The 20,618-nt window shown below is 40.5% G+C and overlaps 1 protein-coding gene across 13 annotated transcripts in view; it reads left to right on the forward strand.

Moving 5' to 3' along the window:
* The window catches only part of TBXAS1 (thromboxane A synthase 1), a 234,713-nt gene that overhangs the window by 115,169 nt on the left and 98,926 nt on the right, over positions 1-20,618 (forward strand). For all 13 annotated transcript variants that reach the window (XM_068190960.1, XM_068190947.1, XM_068190954.1 and 10 more), the window contains one exon: positions 13,368-13,484. In XM_068190960.1, coding sequence (XP_068047061.1) covers positions 13,368-13,484 — 117 coding nt within the window. The remainder of the gene's footprint in view (positions 1-13,367; positions 13,485-20,618) is intronic.

A 20,618-nucleotide genomic window follows, 5' to 3' on the forward strand; every position in this document is an offset into this window, starting at 1 on the left:
CAATGTTTTCCTTTCTGTAGATTATCATAGTTGAACTGCTTCAATTATTATTTTCCATTTAGAATTTTTCAGTCAAAATGGTCTTGCTATTTTGGAGGTGATGCCTAGGGAAAAGTTAGGGTTATTTATCGATTGTGAGGAAAATAAACCCAGAGTCTATTGCTTTGGCTTTGTTCCCTCTAGTGTTAAGGGCTGGATATAAAAACCACTTTGAAAATCTGACCAAACTGCTTAAGTTTATAAGCCCCTAAAGAATCTGAGTAAACACAGACTCAACAAAAAATTATTAAAGGAGACTGACTTACTGCTATCGCTCTCTGCTGACAGAACTCTACAAATGACTAAGAATTTCTTCAAGTCATCATGTGCGCTTTATGTCTGAAGGAGGAGAATCTTGAGTTTGTGACTGATTAATTTCACATGAAAGGTTTTGAAGTTTTTTATGTGCAATGTTAAAACCTTGCAGGATATTATTTCTTCTAGAAATCTTAAATTTGAGAAATCAAATAGAGATCCTGTGGGGGGAAAATTGTATGTGATAACATAACTAAAGAAGTGGACCCATTTCTGCATATGCTTTGGATACAAAGACTGCACTAAGCCTAAGATTTTCAAACCTCTCAATGCTTTATTTTGCTCTCTAGTATTCTCCTAATATAATTGTAATTGACTGCAGTCGAAATTGATGGCATCCTATATTGTCAACAGTAAGAATTTAGGAAAAAAAACCCAAAACCTTTGCCCTAGTGATTTCTGAAATTTGAATAGGAAATATGTGGAAAACAGAATTTTCATGTCGTATCTGATTTTGAACAGTTTAAAGTCAAAATAAAAACTAAAAGTTAATTGAAATAATTTGTTACAGTTTTTAGTGTAAAGAAAAAGTAGTTTCAATTTACAAGGTAAAGTTATTTTGTTGTGAGAGCATCTATAAAAAGGTAGTTTCTAGAACTTTTTTCCTTCTTTTCTTCCAGAAAGCCTAGAGAAAGAAATTGATTTTGTAATATTTGCAGTTTCTTGCAAACCTCATGGCTTTATTTAAGTTTCACTAACCAGCTCTGGTTTTATTTTTGTTTAATGTTTGATTTGAATTTTTAAAAAGAATGTACCCTCCCTAGCTGGTGTATCACTGTGTCACCTTACAAGTTCTTTAAGTGCCCTGGCTTGCTGGATGGCTCTCCCTTGTGTTACCCTCCTTGTAGTCAAGTGAGGCAGCTCTAATTTTTTCACTTTTTTCAGCTTTTCCCTTTGTGCTTGTGGTAACATTTATCTTATATTGGCAGTGACAGTCACTTTTGGTTATAAAAACTTAGGTTTGTCCTAGGGTTAGGATTTATTCTAAATAAAAAAAATCAGCATAATTTTAGACATGTCACAGGAGGTTATTTTTTTCAGTTTCAAGATCCCTTTTATTTTTCAGGCTGCTGGATGCTGGGGATGTTCAGCATAAACCTCAAGTGTGAGAGAAGCAGCTGTACAGATGCAAAACGAGTTCTTGTGATGTGGGAGTGTGTGCTGTGCTGGCCAACACTGATGGTTGGGAACTACAACTCCCACCCACCAGTAAAGCTAGGCTTGGAAGTGCAGATTCTAATAACTTGCAAGTAAAAATAACACACTGGGTGCATGCAGTCAAGTGTGATGCATGTGCCGAGTATGGGTACAGCCTGGCAATGTCACGGGTCCTTCCAGAGAGTGAAGCCTCTTTCCTTTTCCACACAGGAAACCCCAGCAGGCTGAACCTCCAGCCAGGTTACTCATTGCCATTCCATGTGGGCCTGGCTGTTGGGGTTAACCCTCAGTGCAAGGCTGCAGGTGTATTGCTCTCATGGCTGGCACACATTCCTTCCCCGGGCACTCGATAAAAGAGACTCGAAATCCCAAATCTCGCTCTGTCCTCGTGTGTGTTTGCTGAGCTTCCAGCCTGTCTGGGCCCAAAATGCTGGTGCTGGCTTTTGGGGCACCGTGAGTGGGGAGAATTCGGGCTCTGATCCATCCCTCTGGCTTCATGTCATGGTAACAGTGCACTAAAACTGAAGCAAGAGTGGTGAAACAGGGCCTCTAAATGCTCTAAATCACCTGAAGGAGACCTGTTTGGCCAGAAAGGGATCTGTGAGCTCTGTGGTGTGGACTCCACTTTGTGGGGTTTTGTTGTTTTTGTTGGTTTTAACATTTTATCTTATCCCAGAACTCTTGTTTTTAACATTTTATTGTTTTTAACATTTTATTATTTTTAACATTTTATCTTATCCTAGAACTCTTACGATATGGTGACATGCTTAATGTTTCATAATCCACACTGCTTCATATTACAAGTCTAAAAGTTTAAGAATACAAAAGTAGCTAATGCTGTTAATTTATTTGGATGAGGTACTGGCTGATACTCAGAGGAGTGTTTCAACTGCTCTCCTTGGAGAAATCAGTAGGAGTGATGTAAGCAACACTCTTCTTACAGGTAGTTTGTGAATTAAAGCTGTTTTACAGAAATTGTGAGCTCTAGGAAACTCATAATAAGTCCTGTAATGTTATCTGTGCACAATAGGACTTTATTATTGCTGAAATTATCTTATGACAAACATTTAATTCTAGATATGTTCAAATTAATTTGTAAGAGGCAAATGCACAAACGTTATTTCATATAAGCCTGTCAAAACATGTTTTCATAAATTAGGATTTTTTAAATTTGATTGAAACTAGGCAATAACCACAAATATGAAATCTTGGAAGATAAAATGCTGAAAGTGTGCTGTGCAACTCCTGAGAAAGTTTTATAGCCTAGCTCTTCTTGAGGGACAAATAAATGAGGAATGAAAGCAGCTACTGCTATCAGGAAAATACATTAATGTTTTGACAAATAAATGTGGAAATCTTACTATATGAAATTTGAATTTTTTTTTTCCCTGATGTGTAGATATCCACTTAATGTAATTAGAAAGAATTGTGAAGTAGCAGGCAGGGAATCCAAATTCTTCAGCTGAGCTGGTACTGCAAATGTGATTTGTTGATAGTTTGTCGTTCTGCCATTACAGCTGACCTGGAGTTTTCTTTCTGAAAGACTTTTCAAAGGAAAAGTAACATAAAAATTAAAGTATTTAACCAGGGAGTGTTCTGAGTTTGACTAGCAGCAGAGAAAGAGCAGAAAGAGAGAAAAGAGCAGAAGAGCAGAGCAAGTGCAGAGCAGTATTTCCTGTAAAATGTCCCCCTAACATCTGACTGCCCATGGCTGACTTCCTAAGCTGAAAGCTGTATTCGTGTTTTTAATTTTTAATAGCCCTTTTCTTCCAGTAGTTTGATTTAAATATCATCTTGAACCCATTTTTTTCTTTTTTAAACCATTAGGAGGCCTCACAAGAAAACTTTTATCGGCTTTGTTTGACATTGTTTTGAAATCTTCTTTTTGGCATTGGGGGGAAAAGGTGAAATACTTTTTCCTTGGGTTGTTTTGCACATATTGGAGATCATAAGTTTGCTATATTAATCCCAAATTTTCTATTTCAAATTAGATAAATGACAGTTTGAAGTATATTTTGTGTACCAGCATGTTGTCACGTGGGAAATGGGGTATTAGGCAACAAGTTTTAGGTGCTACATGGCAACTTGGAAGACTGATAGAAACCCTTTGAAATGTCTTTCACCTTTAGGTCATAGTTAGCTACTTAGCCACTTGTTTATTTTCAGTGTTTCTTGGTGCTTTGAGATTTTAAGCTATACAGGTCTGTATATAATTTTATTTCTGCATTGCAACACCAGAGTTGAAGAGGTCAAACTGAAATTGTCAATAAAATATGAAGTACATGAAAAAGTGACATTTCTTATATATACTTTCTCTAAATAAAAATATGATATTTTTAAAGTAAGCCATTGGTAAGCCTCCCCTTCACCTGCCTTGCTTACCTCTGCTAGTGACCAGAAGGTCCTAAGCATTTAACCCCTATCTGAGGAGCTTAATTTGACAGTACAGATTTAAAACTCTTGCTCAGCCATAGCTAATGTTCTGAGGTGACTTGAATCCCTTGGAGCTGCTGATTTCAGCTGCTGAAATCACCAAATGGAAGCTTAGCAGTTTTGAACCTTGTCCAAGGTAGGAGATCTATGAATATGATGTTTTGAGAGGAGGTGGCCCTCACATGTGTCTTTGAAACAGGCTGGCAGCTCAGACACTGCAGACAGTGTAGTGGTAATAAACATGGTTCTTTGAATCACAAAGTGGTGGAGTCAGGCTGCTCCAGTGCAGACCCCCATGACAAATTGCCCAGAGTGCAAGAGAAAGGCTTTCATGTATTTACCTGCTGGAAATCATTCCAAGGCACTCGTTTATGTGTCCATGGCATTCGTGAAAGAGAAGTTAGTGAATCTCTGCAGTCTAATAAGCCTCAGACTATCCCTCCCTCCCCCTAACCTGTACTCCTGCTGTAATAATGCTTTCTTTCGTTATTCTTATTTCCTTATTTTTCTTCCTATCCTTATCCACAGGAAGGAGTTACAAGGTTTTGCCCCGCTGTGAGTTTTGTTCTGTCAGTGATTGTTTGAAAGCAGATTACTACCATGACATCTTTCTCTCTGCTGTGGTAAAAAAGGGAGTCATCCCTGATCACAGCTGTAGTGACCTCTCTTCTGGAATATGTTTTGTTATGTCCATGAGAAGAAAGGTGGTGAGACCTTAAGGAAATGTAGGACTCTTCCTACATTGCTGTCATGGCCGCTTGGACAACTCTGGCTCGTTTTGGGTGAACTTTTTCTGAGGTATCTAGCTGCATACCCAAGGCATTTGAGTCAGCAGCCAAGGGGACATGCAGTGGGATGGTGAGTGGTACTTACAATCTCTCTTGGAATTCTCCAGAAGCTTTAAGGTTACTGCAGGCATGTCTCTGGATGAGCAGAGCATGGAATACAATGGTCCTGTGTAAATAAAAGATCTAGCCAATGTTCTTATAGGCATTGCCTGTCATTCCTACATAAGCCAAAGACTGAAAGCATGGCAATGTATGTGTACCAAAAGTTATTGGGGACTGCTTTTTTCCAAATACTCTTTACATACTGTAAAAGGAACTTTCTGGTCCTCAACCTTTCCTTGAGGAGAAGTCTGTATAAACAGAGAGGTCTTTAATAGTCTTATAACTTTATCCAATATTTAAAAGTTCAGTTATGTCAGCTGGAAAGTGGATTTAAACATGTTTAAAAACTGCTTCTCAGCAGAAACTGTCTATAGAGTATGGGCTCTCTAGTACAACCTGAATTTGTTTATAATACCAAAATTCTTAATTAATTAAGAGCAAGTACTTTTTTCTTTGCTTTGATTGCTTTGATCCCAAATGTGCAAACTGACCACCATATGCAAACTCATGAATGCATGGACTTAATTTTGGTGTTGCTTACACCAACAAATGGAACGTGTGACTTGCATCAGTTTGGGTCAGACTGCAGGAGGCCATATGTGTTTATTTTAGCAGTTATGGATGGTTATATTTACCTCATTGCAATGACTCGCTTTGGTTTCTATTGACAAAACCATGACTTAAGAGAATGTTTGCAGAGACAAGAACAGATGTTTCCAGGCTGCTTGCCACAGAGGGGGAAAATAGCCAGTATTTACTTGTAAGCTGGGGTTGGCTGTGCCATTTTTCCAATGAGTAATTAGGAATAGTAGTTATTAGTTGCTGAAGATCCTGACTTGATAACAAAAAAACCTGTTTGGTGATGCCTTTTTGTATAGTCTGATTGATAGAGTAGAATGAAAGACAATTGCTGTAATCACTGAAACCAATTCTACCCTGTCACACTCTTTTAAAGAACCCTAATGACCAAGGAGAACCTAAAAGCTTAATGAAATAGATAATCCATGGACATTTTCTCCTCTTCTCTGCAGGCATGTTGATTTCAAATTAAGCTGAAAACTTTTACTGCATGCTTTTATGAAATTGCAAAGCAATATGTGCATTTTGGTGTAAGTTTGGTTATTTTTTTCCCCTCTCTGAAGCTGTAAGATCACCTTCTGGATCATACATACTAAAATCAAACTTGCTTTAGACTAACAAAGAAGAGGGGACAAAAGTATAACAGACTATTAGCAGAGCTGGCAATCTGGGAGGGTTTTGAGCAATGTGTTTGTGAAGCAGTGTCTGTGTCCATAGTTTTAATGGGCAAGGAAGGATTGATTTCATCTGCTTGGGAGCAGCAGTGTGGGATGTGTGGCATCTGAGGATTTGGAAATGGAGTTTTGGAAGGGCAAAGGAAGAGCAAGCCTGCTTTGGGAGAGACAGCTCCTGTGTGTAGCGACTCCCTCGGGTGTTTCATGGATGGGAGGCCCCTCACAGTCACAGCAGAGGGATGAGAGAGGCCCAGCGGTCTCCTATACTGGTACACAGCCCTCAGTGGGCAGTGCCAGCCATTTGCCCTCTGCAAAGGCTTTGGTCTTGGGGTGAGGAGTTGGTCTTGCTCCATTATGAGATAATGATTTGTGCAGAGAAAAATTTTACATGCTTTGAAGAGATGTGGCTATAACATCTGTGTATGCAAGGGCCTTCCAGATGGAAACAGCAATGAACTACAGGGTATATGACATAAAAGAGCTCTATTTTGGGTTTTGAAAACATGCAATGCAGTGCTTTCCTGGCTCAGTCAAAAGCCGCTGCACAATATGTCGTTGAATGTCATGAATACAGGAAGAGCTGAGCATGTCTTAAAACACCAAGGAAGTTGGAAGGAATATAATGTATCAGTTTACCAACAGGGAATTTTTAAAGCTAATTTATGGAGGCATCTCCTGCCTTCCCACTTTCACGATCCACTTACTGCAAGCTTAGTAAGATGTATTCCTGGAGATATCTCAGGGATTTTTTTTTTTTCTGTTGCTTCTTTTAAGAGCAAGTGCTATGCTGATCTGTTAAGTGTCACGCCACTGCCACTGACTGGATGAAATACCATATGGACAGTTCATGTGTTTACTGGTTCCACCTGCTGGCTGAACTGGTGGTGATGACCTGTCAGTCAAGGGGAGTTGAATGAGTAATCTTAAGAAGAGATTTTATTATAATTCCTGTCTGAGGTATGGGGATAGTGTCTTCTCTTCAAGCTATGAACTTTCTATCTCATTTTTTATTAACTTTCATTTCATTAAATTCAGGTTAAAAATGCAATTTCTTAAACAGGGTGGTAATGCCTAATCACAAGGACATTTTTAGCAAGAAAAGGACATCAACCCTTTTTGAAAATAAGAAGATGAACAAGTTAACCCAGTGATGTGCAAGCACTGCTGGCACTGCTGCTGCACTGCAAGCACAGGCAGCAATGAGCTGCCTGCTCATCGCTTCTGGAACTTGCCCTGGGGAAAAGGCCATCCCCCACTAGAGCTAATACAGATATCTGCATGGCATTCATGAAGGCTAGGAGAAAGATGACCCCTCACTCTGGGAATATACCCCAAAAAATTCCCTAAAAAGGGAAAAGGGGAGGAACCTGGATACTGAAGTCCCCATGGGTACTGAAGAAAGGCTGAAGGAGAGAGAAGCAAATGGCTCTCATTAGTGTGGGTTGTAGGGTTGAGACTGGGGCTAAAGTTCAGGGGAGTGTGGACATGGAATTCCAGTCAAAGCTGGATCCCACAACAGCTGCAGGACTAGAAGAAAGCTTACATGAAGGCAAATGCTGTTTGCTAGGGATGACTTAATGCCAGAATTAGTGTTGGAGTTACTGTTTGGATTTGGGATTTTGGGTGCTCTAGAGCTTATTTCCTTGATTGAATCTGAGCAGACTGAGTGCTGATGTTTGACTCCTGTAGAAGTAAATTGTTTTTGATTGGTTTTGTTAGGAGTGGGCTATGATTAAGTCTAAGTTTAAAATAACAAATTGTCTGAGATATTGGTTTTTATAGAGTTTAGTTTCTCACTGTGTTGTCAAAGCATATGGAGAAGATTAGCAGCTGGTTCTGTGGAGGTGAGTGTGTTTTAAAGGTCTTTAAAGGTACCCTTTAGCTTCTTTGAAGATTCATCTCTTCACAATATTTAAAGAGTGCATGGCTGCATTAACTGCCTTCTGCTGGGAAAACTTTATCCCTCATTTTTCTGCCAAAGAAATGAGAAGAGGTGTCTAAGGGAACATAATGGTGCTGTTACCCTTCTTTCTGCTTTAGGCAGTCATTGCTGTCTGCCAGAGGTTCAGTCTAGCCTCCTAGTGACAAACTTGGGAAAGGAACAAATACTGTATGAATCACAGAAGGCACAAGATACAGGGTCAGGATATTAGTGCATGAATATGTCCTACAGATACCCATTTGACATGCTTCTTAGCACAGTTTTGTTGTGTATTGATTAGTTGTCTCCCAGGCATGGTCTGGGCACAGTTCAAGAGAAGAACATGTACCATGACCAGAAGCAGTTTGGATATCTCCATTGTTTTTGGGAAAAGGATTTAACTTTGGGGACAGGGGGTGTTCTGTTCCACTTGGCCTCAGAGCCAAAGATTCACTTGCCTGAATTATTTAGTAACACAGAGGAAGCCAAATTGAACTCATGACAAACAAGCCAATAACTGCGTCTGAGGGGTCATCCTGAGGAACATCTTATGGGGGGAGGGAATTTTTGCATTAATTGCAGAGATGCCACTCATCCGCAAATATTATTTTGTTTCCTCTTTTAAAAGCAGTGATGTTTTAAAGGATTTGTTTGCAAGCAAATCAATTCAATTTTCCTTGTTGTGGTTGATGGCATGTCTGTGATTGTGGGAACTCAGCAGCACTTGTAGGTACACTGCAAGAGATTACCATGCTGCCAGTAGTTTTCATGGAGCATTGCTATACCGGAAATGGTTGATTACACAGGAGAAAGAAGCACAGAGCAGTTGTTCAGTATTTAGATTATGCTAGATGGAGCATGATCCTGATTGCCTTTGACTTAAAGACAACCTCCATTGCTGCCCAAAAACCAAAATACCACCCCTGAACATATTACAGCTGCCTCCTATGGTAATTTATTTGGTGATTTTTATAAGCTCAAAATTTTTTAGATACATCTAGTACTTTGTCCATTTGGAAAGAGATGACACTTCATCTTTCACTGAGATACTTCAGGCTCATTCTCATACTGAATCCGTTTTCATTCCTGCTATATGAACCTGTAACACAGGTTATGCAGTTAGGAGGAAAGTGTTTGCAGAAACAATAAGGAAAACCTGATAAATGAAATCTGCTATACACTGTCAGTCATGCTTGATGGTGTTCCAATAAACACAAACATATTTTTGCCTGTCCAGTTTTAAAGATGCAGAGTAAAATAATTTATAACCAAAGCTAGTTTTCCCTCCTTACAGAATTTATATGTATATAATACTGTGCACACCAAAATTATGTTAAGGGAGCATTACTGTCGTAAAGTAGAGTGCTAAAAAGGCAATGCTATAGTTAGTGTTGTAGTTATAATATTATAGTTAACAGGCTTTTTGTCTGGGTCCCTCTGTGAATGTGCTGTATACAGTCTTTATGCAATTAGGATCACTTTTTAGGGTGAATGGTTTTCGGAAGGGAATTTGCTTTCAAGACAAATGCAGTGAGATTTATATCACATCTGTTATTATCTAAGTGGAGCTTTGTCTTGCAAAGATTTGTCTTATAGAGTGCACAGTTTGGGCAGCCTTCAATTTAGGACTGGATGCAAAATACTTTTCCAAGTGTTGCCCTGTAATTTTTTCTGGGGTTTTTTTTCTGTGTTTTTTTTTTTTTTTTTTTTTTTTTTTTTCCTGTATGCTATTTAAAGCTTGCTTGGAAGACAAAATTGGTTATTTCCTTGTGGGAATTGTTATTCTGGTCTTTCATTGTATTTCTGCTATTTCATTCTGAGTGCCTCAGAAATGTTAATGTATTGTTAGCATTTCTGAGGGGGTGATGTGATATATCCACTTTATAAAGCAGAAATGAAGGCTGGTGGTTGAAACACAGGTCTGAGAGTGTTTGCTAATTTGGAGGCTGCACTCAATGACCTGATTTCTTGGACTAATGCATTTCACAGGATCAAGGCACTTTCCCTGTTGTTGATTTCAGTGAGCACTCAGGAGCACTGCAATCTGGTTGTCAGGGTTTGAAATGAAGACTGAAGATATAAGGAATACTCGTTTAGTGACCGGCTGAGTCAAGATCTAGTGTAAATGGCTGCCCTAGCAGCACAGAAGAACTGTGAAGCAGAGGGTAGCATACAGGACTTTCTGACAGGATGATGCTTCTGCTGGGAAGCATCATCCAGCTGTCTAGAGGCTCTTTCTTCTGATTCTGCTGAGCCTTTGAATATATGCAACAAATGACAGAGCGCTCCACTGAGTGATGGTCTTTCAAGCTGCCCTTGTGATCTTCAGGAAAGATACCTACTGACAAGTTAGAAAACAGATTATTTATTTAAAGAGGCTATTCAGAGAAGACAGTCCAAGATGTTTCAACTCTGACAACCTGTCCAAGGTTTTCCCTATTATTGTACAAAATAGAATAGTCTATACATACATTTTAAAAGTGCCCTTATTTTGTTTTACAGTAGTCATCTGGTGACAGTACCTAAGTCAATCTCTTCCTTCAGCTTAATATGTACTTTTCTACTTGAAAGCTGCTCATCTTTGCTCAAAACTGGTTTGTAGTGTTGTCCCAGTGACATTAGTTTACTACACTGGATGGTGTTGCTGAGAATGTAAAACTATCCCATTAGCCTGTTTGTAATATGAAATAGGCTTCTGCATTTTACAAGCTTATGCAGTGTAGTAAGAATTTGGCAAGTGTAAAGGAAAAAGGTGTTAAGGAGAGCTGGCAGCTCCTTAAAGAAACGATATTAAGTGCAAGCTCTTCCAATAAGGAGGAAAGTTAAGGAAGTACAGTGGAAGACCAGTGTGGCTAAATTGCCCGTTCTTCATGGCTCCTGAAGAGAAGTTGTTTTTTTAACAGAGTGGAAAGTAGGTCAGATTTCCAAGAAAAATTATAAAAAAATAGCATGTAGTGGCAATAAAATCAGAAATAGTGAGGCACAAAATTATATTAAAGTATCCAGGTGTGTAACAGGTTGTAAGAATTCATTTTTCATGTACTGTAGTAATGAAAGAAATACTGAAAGGTCAGAGGACAAAAGGGATCAACAGATGGCATTGGGGTGGCCAAAGCATCATTGGTTTTACTGGGTCTCTCCCAGTAAAATGGATACTGTTTCTACTGATAACATGGGGAGCTGTGCGGCTGCTGCAGTATCCAGAAGATCTCCCATGCACAAATGAATGTCTCTGTACCTCCTGGTAACCAGAGAAGTGTAGACCTTCTGCCCACACTCACCAATCTTAGAGTGGTTTTTCCTGAGGACATTGCTGTACAATGCCTGAAATGCATTTTGGAACAGTCCACTGTTGGAAGGAAAGGAGGAGCACAGGGTGACTTCTTTGCAGGAATTTTTCTGTAATTTTGTTAACGATTTAGATGATGGCACTGAGTATGCTAACAATTTATGTAGAAAGCTGGTAAGGATGAAAGAAGCTATGAAAGAAAGGGCTAAAATTCGAGGTGATGTTATCCAGTTGAACAAATAATCTTAAAGGGAATGGTCATAGTTCAAAGGGACATGTTCTACATAAGACTCTGGGGAGTAACCAGCTTTAAGGATAAAGGCCAGGGAATAACTTCCTAGGGGGAGATTGTTCAGAAAAAAGTCTGAAATTTGGAGGGAGCCACAAACCAGTTCATGAGTACAGTGCCATGCTGTGGTATGTAATATTCCAGGGTGAATAGAGAGGAATATAGCTTGCAGAATGTCTAGGGTGCAGGGGGGAAATAAAATCCTTTCTTGCCTGGAGTAGCATGTTGGGTCACAGGGACTGTACCTTAAGAAAGAAGTAAAGAAGTAAGTAAGAAAGAAAGTAAGTAGAAGAAGAAGAAGTAAGTAAGAAAGAAGTAAATCAGCGAATAGAGAGGAATCAGTGAATAGAGAGGAATATAGCTTGCAGAATGTCTAGGGTGCAGGGGGGAAATAAAATCCTTTCTTGCCTGGAGTAGCATGTTGGGTCACAGGGACTGTACCTTAAGAAAGAAGTAAAGAAGTAAGTAAGAAAGAAAGTAAGTAGAAGAAGAAGAAGTAAGTAAGAAAGAAGTAAATCAGCGAATAGAGAGGAATCAGTGAATAGAGAGGAATATAGCTTGCAGAATGTCTAGGGTGCAGGGGGGAAATAAAATCCTTTCTTGCCTGGAGTAGCATGTTGGGTCACAGGGACTGTACCTTAAGAAAGAAGTAAATCAGCAAGACTATGCAGAGGAGCAGTACCAGCACTGAGCAAACAGTCCTAGATAGCATAACTGATAAGTATGTATTGAGTGAAATGGTGTTATGTGGGGTAGATGGCTGCAGTATGTTCAGTGGTTGTTATAGCCTTCTGTATGTATGGGCTGCTGCAAAGACAGGGAGAATAACCTGACTTCTATGCCTGGACAGCACAAAGACAAAAGTTCCAGCGAGAGAGACACTGTGCTACCATGGTAAAAGTAGTACAGCACTCGAAGAGTTTGAGTGTGGAGGTTATTGAATCTCTGTTATTGGAGGTCTTCAGGAACAATTAGGAAACATCTTCTGACATAGTATAAAATGTAATATTTTGTGCTGTGGGACTGGACATCTTCTGATTCTTCTTCCAGGCAGAATTGTGCTGTATTCTGATGTGCTTTCTCTTTTGTCTTTCATATCCTTTTACTCCTTGGTGAATATCAGTGTTTTCTGGACACAAATTTCTTAGAGGGCAGGGAAGATTTAGTAAATTCAGAGTAGTCATTTTGGTACAGAACTTCATGGAGCAGTGCTTTAAGCTACTATATTTGATCAACTGCTGCAGCTGTAAGAGTCACAGGCCACAAACTTTTAGTGAGAGTGTTCCTTATAAACAGAGTAAGGACTGGGACTTGCTTTCTAATCAACATATTTTCTGAAGACTTTTTAAATGCATGTAACAGTCTGACATACCAGCTGTCACCAGAAATTGTGTCCCCCACCAACACCGGCATGCGGTGCGTTGGCACTCATGTCACATGGAGAGGGAGTGTTGACAAGTCCTCTTGCCTTAGAAAGATAAGGGAGAAGCCAGGGTTCAGTGAAGGCAATCTCCGGAGAACACCAGGAACATCACAATCAGAGCAGTCTGAGAAAGGAGTTGGTCCAGGACTTTTGAAGCCCAAGAGAAAATGAGTGCAGTAAAAGAGAAATTTTCTCCAGTCTCATCCATATTTAGCTTGGTGTTTGGGACTGATTTGAACCTCTCTTCATGGGACAGCAGTGCAATGCCATTCCTGAGCAATCTTCCCAAGTTCCAGAGTCTTGAGTAGCTGTAGTTGTATTGGTGTTAAAATTGAATTATGTTTTCTTTCAACTTAGAAACCAAACTTGATATCCAAGCCAATGCTTGATAGCATCCTTTGTCTTCGTGATGACAGATGGAAGTATGTGCGGAGCCTCCTGACCCCAGCCTTCAGCGATACCAAACTGAAAGAGGTAAGGTGTAGACATTGCTGCTTTCATAATTTAGAAGACTTGTGCAGGCATCTGCTTTATGTAGGTCCATATTAAGGATAGGTAAAACCTGCTACTTTGTGCCACTTTATTTAGACCTGAAGAGCACATGCAGCAGAGCTTCCATATGGCACGGTTCAGATCATAGACTGGTGAAAATCCAAATAGCTCATCTGAGAATATAATTACCTGTCTTCCTCTGTTTAAGTCAGTTTGTCCATGAAAGTGTAGTATACTCAAGAAGGACCCTTACCCCTTCCTCTCCCCTGCCCTGTTAGGAGTAAGCTTAAGTCCAGGAAAGGTTATTGCTCCCACTTGGAACGTAGCTTTTCTTGATATGCAGAGTCAGCAACTCTCATGTTAACATAGAAACTGCTGTCAGTCTGTTTTCATTTCTCCATCTCCTTCCCTCTTCCTTTTATTCTTTAATCCTTTCATATAATAAAATAAGTCACTGAAACAGAATGTCATTGCCAGATAAATACTTCTGATTGAAAATAAATGTCTCTGTGCTGACCTGCTGCTAATTTCCTATAAATGTATCAGCATTTTCTCAGCCATGGGAACCCATTACCCAGTAACAAAGTCCTGTTCCAGTGATACGATATCTCTTAATTAAATGTATATAAATGATTGACTGGTTAAAGTCTTCTTTCAAGGAGAACTACAAAAAACAATCCCACAACAAAAAAAAATCACCTCTTCCTTTTTATGTTTTATTCTGAAAGGGAATCATGCCTCACTCCGGTGCCCAGTCCTGGGTTGTAAAATTTTCCACTGGGCAGACACTTGTGTTGTTTTGACATGCCGCTGTCGAGATCCACAGTAACATCTAAATGTGTCTGGCTCTCCCAGCTCTATAGACAGCGGTCGCCTAGCAACGCCGGCTGTCACCTCCTTATTATGGTAAATTCTAATTGGCCGCAAGCCTGGCGGAGATGCTGATTAATCACGACTGACAATGCCATTGGTTATGTGCCCTGACATTTGCTCTGTCACCAACTCCATCACGAAATTTCAGCAAGGCAAGGGTGTTTAAATATGCAAGCGATTAGTTGCACATGGCATGGTGGGGAGAGGAGAGTTTTGCATTTTGTTGGCGGAAATTAATCTGCTTTACTGCAGGTCATCGGCTCTTTGCTCGTGGACTAACAAAAGATAATGCTGCACTCCCCTCAATTTGTGGAGAGCAACCTCTGCCGGCACCTGCCGGGCAGGCTTGGCTGAGGAGCACGGTGAGGGCAAGAGAGTGGAGCCTCAGGGATCCTGCTTTGGGGCTGGGCATGCATGGCTTTGCAGGGTCTGGCTGATCCAACCGGGCTGGGAGAAGTCGTGGAACTCCTTTTACACAGCTTGTTGGTGGAGGTGGACTTCAGGAATAATGGTAGGAGATAAAATGGAGGGCTGGCCAGTGCCTGGTAGCTGTCTTGCATGCAAAGATTGAGATACTTATTTTTAGCCTGATAATCAGCTTTGCCCATGCTGCCTCTTCCAAGCTCTGTGGGAAGGCGTGTGACTGTGCATGAGCTTAGGGTGACCTGGAAATTGTCACTTTCTCCTCCCATTCAACAGCAAGTGGGAAAAAGAGGAGTGGGGCAGGTCTCCCTGAAAGGTTCAACTTTGCTTTTCTCCCCCACGCCTTCACCAGAAGTCTGTCCATCCCTACACAGACAGATACTTGCAGTAAGCCCATGTGAGATTAAGAGCCACTGTTGAATGGATGTGCTCCTCAGCCTTGCATTTCATTTTCTTTCCAAATATGTTAGCAAACCTGGGATTTGAAGTTAATGCAACTTAAATCCTTGCCCATGTGCTTTTCCTGCTGTTGCTTAATTTAGAAGCTATATCAACGCTTCACAAAGGAAATCAATGCTCATTAATTATGATCTCACTTTTTAACTCTCCCATATTTTGTACTCTCTCAGAACCTCTACAGCAGCATGGAAACAAAAATACCATGTTCTAGTATTGGCCATACTACAGAGTATCCAGCATTATCTGCAAGACATCCTGTTTATAATAAAGCCTTCCTCTCTGCTTTGAATTACACACAGAAATTTGGTACTAATTTATTGCATAAGAACCTAGATATGATATTTTATGTATAATTATAAATATTACTAGGACATTCCTTATTTCTGCTTCCAAGATATCAATTCCTTCGACAAAATCCCACACCAAAGTCTTCCACTCTGCTCACTCTGGATGACTGCCTTAACTTTGTTCCTCTATGCAGAGTCCACAGTGACGCTGGAGAGACTGCAGACCTCATGAGGGTCTTTGAGAGTAGATCCCCTTGTGTGCTGCAGCCCCTAGTGCCACTCCAAACATATGCTTGTCTGTCTGGATGCTCTGAGAGAACTGGGAGCTGTTAGCCTGTGACAGAGCAATAAATGCTAACAACTCCTTGCGCTCCCCATAGCAATCACTTCAGACAAAAGATGCGCCAAGGGACAGAGAGTTCAGAGACACAGGTTCCTGATATCTCCATTTCAGAAACCAAAGAAAGGACAGTTTCAGGGCTAGCAAGAGTCACAAGTGAGAAGCTGCTTTGGCCTGGCTGCTGGAGGACAAGACTCAAGACAGAGCTAATGCGTGTTGCTGAGATTTAACCTGCAGTGCTCCACAGAGGTACCTGGGGCTGTGGGCAGAGGAGAGCTTTGCCCTTGTCACTTCAAAGAAGCAGTGTAATGTCACTGAGAAGTTCACTGAGCTTGAGGAATTTCCCCATAGTATGGCAAATATCTCCAACAGCAAATGATGAAAAGGTGATTCCAGAAATTTTGAGTTTTTCGAAGTTACAGGTAATGAACTGAAACTAGAGATTATAGAGTTGTTGGGTAGCCAATATAGTGATTTCTGTGTGTCTGCATAGAGTTGTTTTAGTAACATTTTTCAAGAGTTTCTGACATCATCTCCAGCTTTCTCTTTTTTCAATTTGTCTTTAAAAGCTGTGCACCATTTCACTGTTGCTTTCATGGATTTCTATGTCTTGGGTGTTCTCCCTTTTTAATTCTCTTTTTCTAACAAGCATGTAAAGATTACTAAAGGAGTCCACTCCAGCTGAAGGAAGGTTTGGCTCTGGATAACATGGAACACAAATACTATAGTGGTGTTGAATAAAGCAATAGACTTGTGAGCTTGATCCTGCAGTAAGACTGGGGAGCATCCCATGTGAGATGCCACTGGAGTTGGTAGCAGATCTAATAATAAGCTCTTTCCAGTAAGACCCCTGAATGAAACTCATAGTGCCATTGCTGTGGGAGCACTAAGAATGAGAAATGAGAGACAGGAGGCAGGAAACCCAAGAAATGTCACTTCCAGCTCTACCGCTGACTGCCTGTGGGTGATCTGACAGAAGCTACTTAAATTCTCTGCACATGAAACAACTTTTATCTGTTAAATGGGAACAACACCAATCACTGAAAGTTGATCCAAGATCTAATTCATGAGGAATTGGTGAATTATAATACCTAGAGTCTCTAAGTAACAGAAACATTTCCCAGTGTTCCTGTCATGCTCTCCTCAGCTGTTATGTACTGAAATAAGCTGACATGTTAGTGATCTTGCTGTACCAACCTTGATTCCCTATTTAGTATTTTTATTTTGTTCCTCTTCTTTTTGCTGTGGTGCCTATGATGATCCTGCAGTTCTGGACCCCTTGTCAGACTTGATAAATAGCTTTGCTCTTTTTTACAGCCAACACCAGCAGAAAACCTATTGATTTTTATTTATTCTGATGGTGCTGCAGTAGTCTTGTCATCTCCTATCAGTATGCCAGGGATCTGTTCCTCCATTAACAAACCATTTAAACAAAACAAGAACACAAAAATTAAAGAAGAGAGCACAGTTAATGTAGCATTGTCCTAAATAACCTGTGAAGTGGAGTTTGTGTTGAGGCATTTCTTTCAAACGAAGGGAGACAGATAGCAGAGCTTGTACTAACATGGCAGAACAGTGCAGAAAAATCCTCTAGTGTCACTCTCAGGCATGTAGATCTTTCATGTCCCACTAGGACATAAGATCTGACAGTCCAGCCATTAAGGTTTCCTTGATTTGCTGTTAGTCTGTGCACGTTGGTCAAAGGCATTTTGGGAGTGTCTCTGGAAACTGCTTCTGTTGCTGGACAAAGCAAGTGTGCTCACATAAGGCAAAGCAAATCACTAATGTAAAAACTGGTACATGAAATGTGCACAAACTTGAGCCTCAGGCCGATATCTTGTTGAGTTGCTCATTTTCGTAAGTTGTGCCCAGGAATAGCACAGCTGCACTCTCAGGTGGTGGAAACAAATCCTCTCACAAAACATCTTTCTGACGCTCTGCTCTTTTCCTGGTTTTATTCAGGGACTTGAACTCTGGAAGAGAAGCAATTCTTATGTTAAGGATGTATTGTTTCTCCTTCTCCCTCCTTTCTATTTCATAACATTTGTGGGACAAGAGGCCCAACACGATTTGTGCTTGCTCTCTGTGAACAGTAAAGTGTCCAGTGTGTCTGCCTGTAGTGAATATGATCCAGCCTTCTAGTTTTTAGTTTGGATGCTAATAATAAGGGGAATAATAATACTGATGAATACTGAGGGCCACATCTAACTAGAGGAATGTGACTCTGATGCCTTTGAATAGTGCAAAGATCCACATGCACTGTGCATATGCAGAATCAGAAGCTAATTGTTCTTATGTGCCAAATAGCATATTGGCAGGATTTATACAGCAAAGCCCCTGGCATTATGAAAACCCTAACCCCAAATGCTCTTCTTTGGCAGAAAGAAAGAAATTTGGACTCTGGGCTATTCTTGCTATTAGATAACTGTCAGATCAAATATTTACAGGGACCATATTGTTTAGATTTTTCTTCATCCTGTTACTCTCAGCCAATCTGAACACAAAGCAACTGGGGTTTGTTTACCCACCAAGAACTGAATCTCAGGCAGGTTATGCAGGTTTTATGTTCTGACTGGCAAATCAGAATGTATGGAAGTAACTGATACCCAAGGCAGTGTAGATCAACATGTCAAGTTTCTATGCTTGGTATAGTTCACCTCCCCTGACACTACTTTATTTTTTTGACAATCAGACAAAGATTTTGAGGTGTTACGAGACTAGAGAATGTTTCAGTCTGTGGTCTTTGTAGTTTGCAATCTTGCACTAATTTATGTCCCCCAGGGGAATAAAAAAACCCAAACCCAACCTAGGATTCCAGAGTAGATATCCCCTGTAGCTTTCATATACAAATAATTATCTTATTGACATGACTCTGTTATTATCATGCTAACAGTAAATCAAATCCATGTGCCCCCCTCCCTGTTTTCCTGGTTAGATTTACTAATAAAAATGCCTTATGGCTAGGAACGAATTGCAACAGTATTTCTAAAGGCTGGTGGAATGTGCAAAGTGCAGAGGTGCTGTGGGATGCCCTGGCCAGACGTACGTGCCCCTGATGTCTCTGCCAGCTGTTGAAAAGTGATAGCAACCAGCTGGCTGGTTACAGATCTGGTGATGTGATGAAGAATAAAAGAGAAAATAAGGCAATAAAAGAAAAATCTGAAATTATCACCATCTGTTTCTGAAACATCATACCTGTTAAAAAACTGATTCTCATTTTGTTCTCCTTGGCTAGTTCAGTTCACTGGGGGGGGCTGGACCCAAAGATTATGAAGTATTTCACCTTGGTTCAATCTGTTGAACAGAGATGTATTAATTTGGTTGAAGCTTCTTTTGAGAAGAAGCTTGCTGCAGGGGACCTTCTTTGGAAAGCCAAAAGACAAAGAAGGATGCCACATAACTGCGATGTGCACCTCCAAAAGTGTAACAGCTACTTTTACCAAACACTAATCTGGCACCAGAGTTGTCTTGTGAGACTGTGGCAAAGCCCAAATCGACCTGGCTTTGCAATGTAATTTCTCTCATATAGGCACGAGACCTCCAGAGCAGCTAGACACATTCTTGAGTCAGACTTGTGCCTTTGGAAAACATATTGGATGCTCCTGTGTTGGCCTTTTGACTGCGTGTAGTCTTGCCCATGTGTTAAGATGGCAGTGTGCCTGTGCACAAAGTGTTATGCCAGTTTCACAGAGGTAGAAGTGCCAAGCAAAATGGACTTGGCTGGGCAGGCTGCATAGCTCTCAGAGTGTGCTGCAAGGCTGCAGTAAGTCTTTTTTGGTAACAAGAATGTCAGAGGAGTAGGGTAAGTCTGTTCTCATGTTTGTTGACATCCATGTGCTGAAGGAGGTAGTTCAGGAAGGAAAGGTAAGTTTCTGTGTGTACATTGCTGATGCTTGACATAGTTGTTGAGGCAAGATTCTGGTATTAAGCTGTAGGCTGCTTTTGGTAATCTATATGGGAAAGAGCTGTAAGATACAATTCCTTTTGGTTCATGGCTGGATTGCTGCTACCCCCTTCCTTTGTCCCCCCATTTGGTGTAATCAGGGTAGTTTCTGATTCCTCATATGTAGGAAGCTAAAGGGACAGAAAGTGAGACTTTAATGAGGCCTTGATGTTTGCCTGTGCTACGGTTTCCATGAAGCCCTAAAGAAGAGACTATTGCACTCTTGGCTACAGCCACACTGTGGTTAAGTCTACCTGACCAGCATGTGTCAGTGACTGGAAAGAACCCTTAGGTGAATAAATTCACACAAATGTCCATTTAATGGCATCACCGCTTGAGAAAAGCCTTTCCTCATGTACTAATAGCAATTTGCCCTCAGCAGCTTGTAGTGATATCCCAGGTCATTTTCCAGTTACATTTTAAGTCCCTCAAACTGAGAGATGGCAGGATAGAACTGATGCCAATGCCTTTACAGGACTTTGGAATGCATTATTCCTTCTGCCCTGGAACATATGTAACCTAAATGTGGTGTAGTGCAAATGAAGATCATGATAAATCATTGTTAGCAATGATTAAACAGAGAGGGAGATATATTTGCCCAATAGGTCTCTGTTTATGTAGCCACAGTGGGGCAAGAATTATTGGTCAGGTAGGTGACACAGACTCTTGCATTTAGGCCCAGAGCTGGAGAAGGGCATCCCTGTAATGTGTAGGTTTATTTTGAGCAGAAAGTGCCAATATTTCATCTTACCTGTACATAAGTGCCTAACAACACCTGCAGAGGAACCTGA

This window comes from Anomalospiza imberbis, chromosome 5 (genome assembly GCF_031753505.1).
Source record: "Anomalospiza imberbis isolate Cuckoo-Finch-1a 21T00152 chromosome 5, ASM3175350v1, whole genome shotgun sequence".
Classification (NCBI taxonomy): domain Eukaryota; kingdom Metazoa; phylum Chordata; class Aves; order Passeriformes; family Viduidae; genus Anomalospiza; species Anomalospiza imberbis.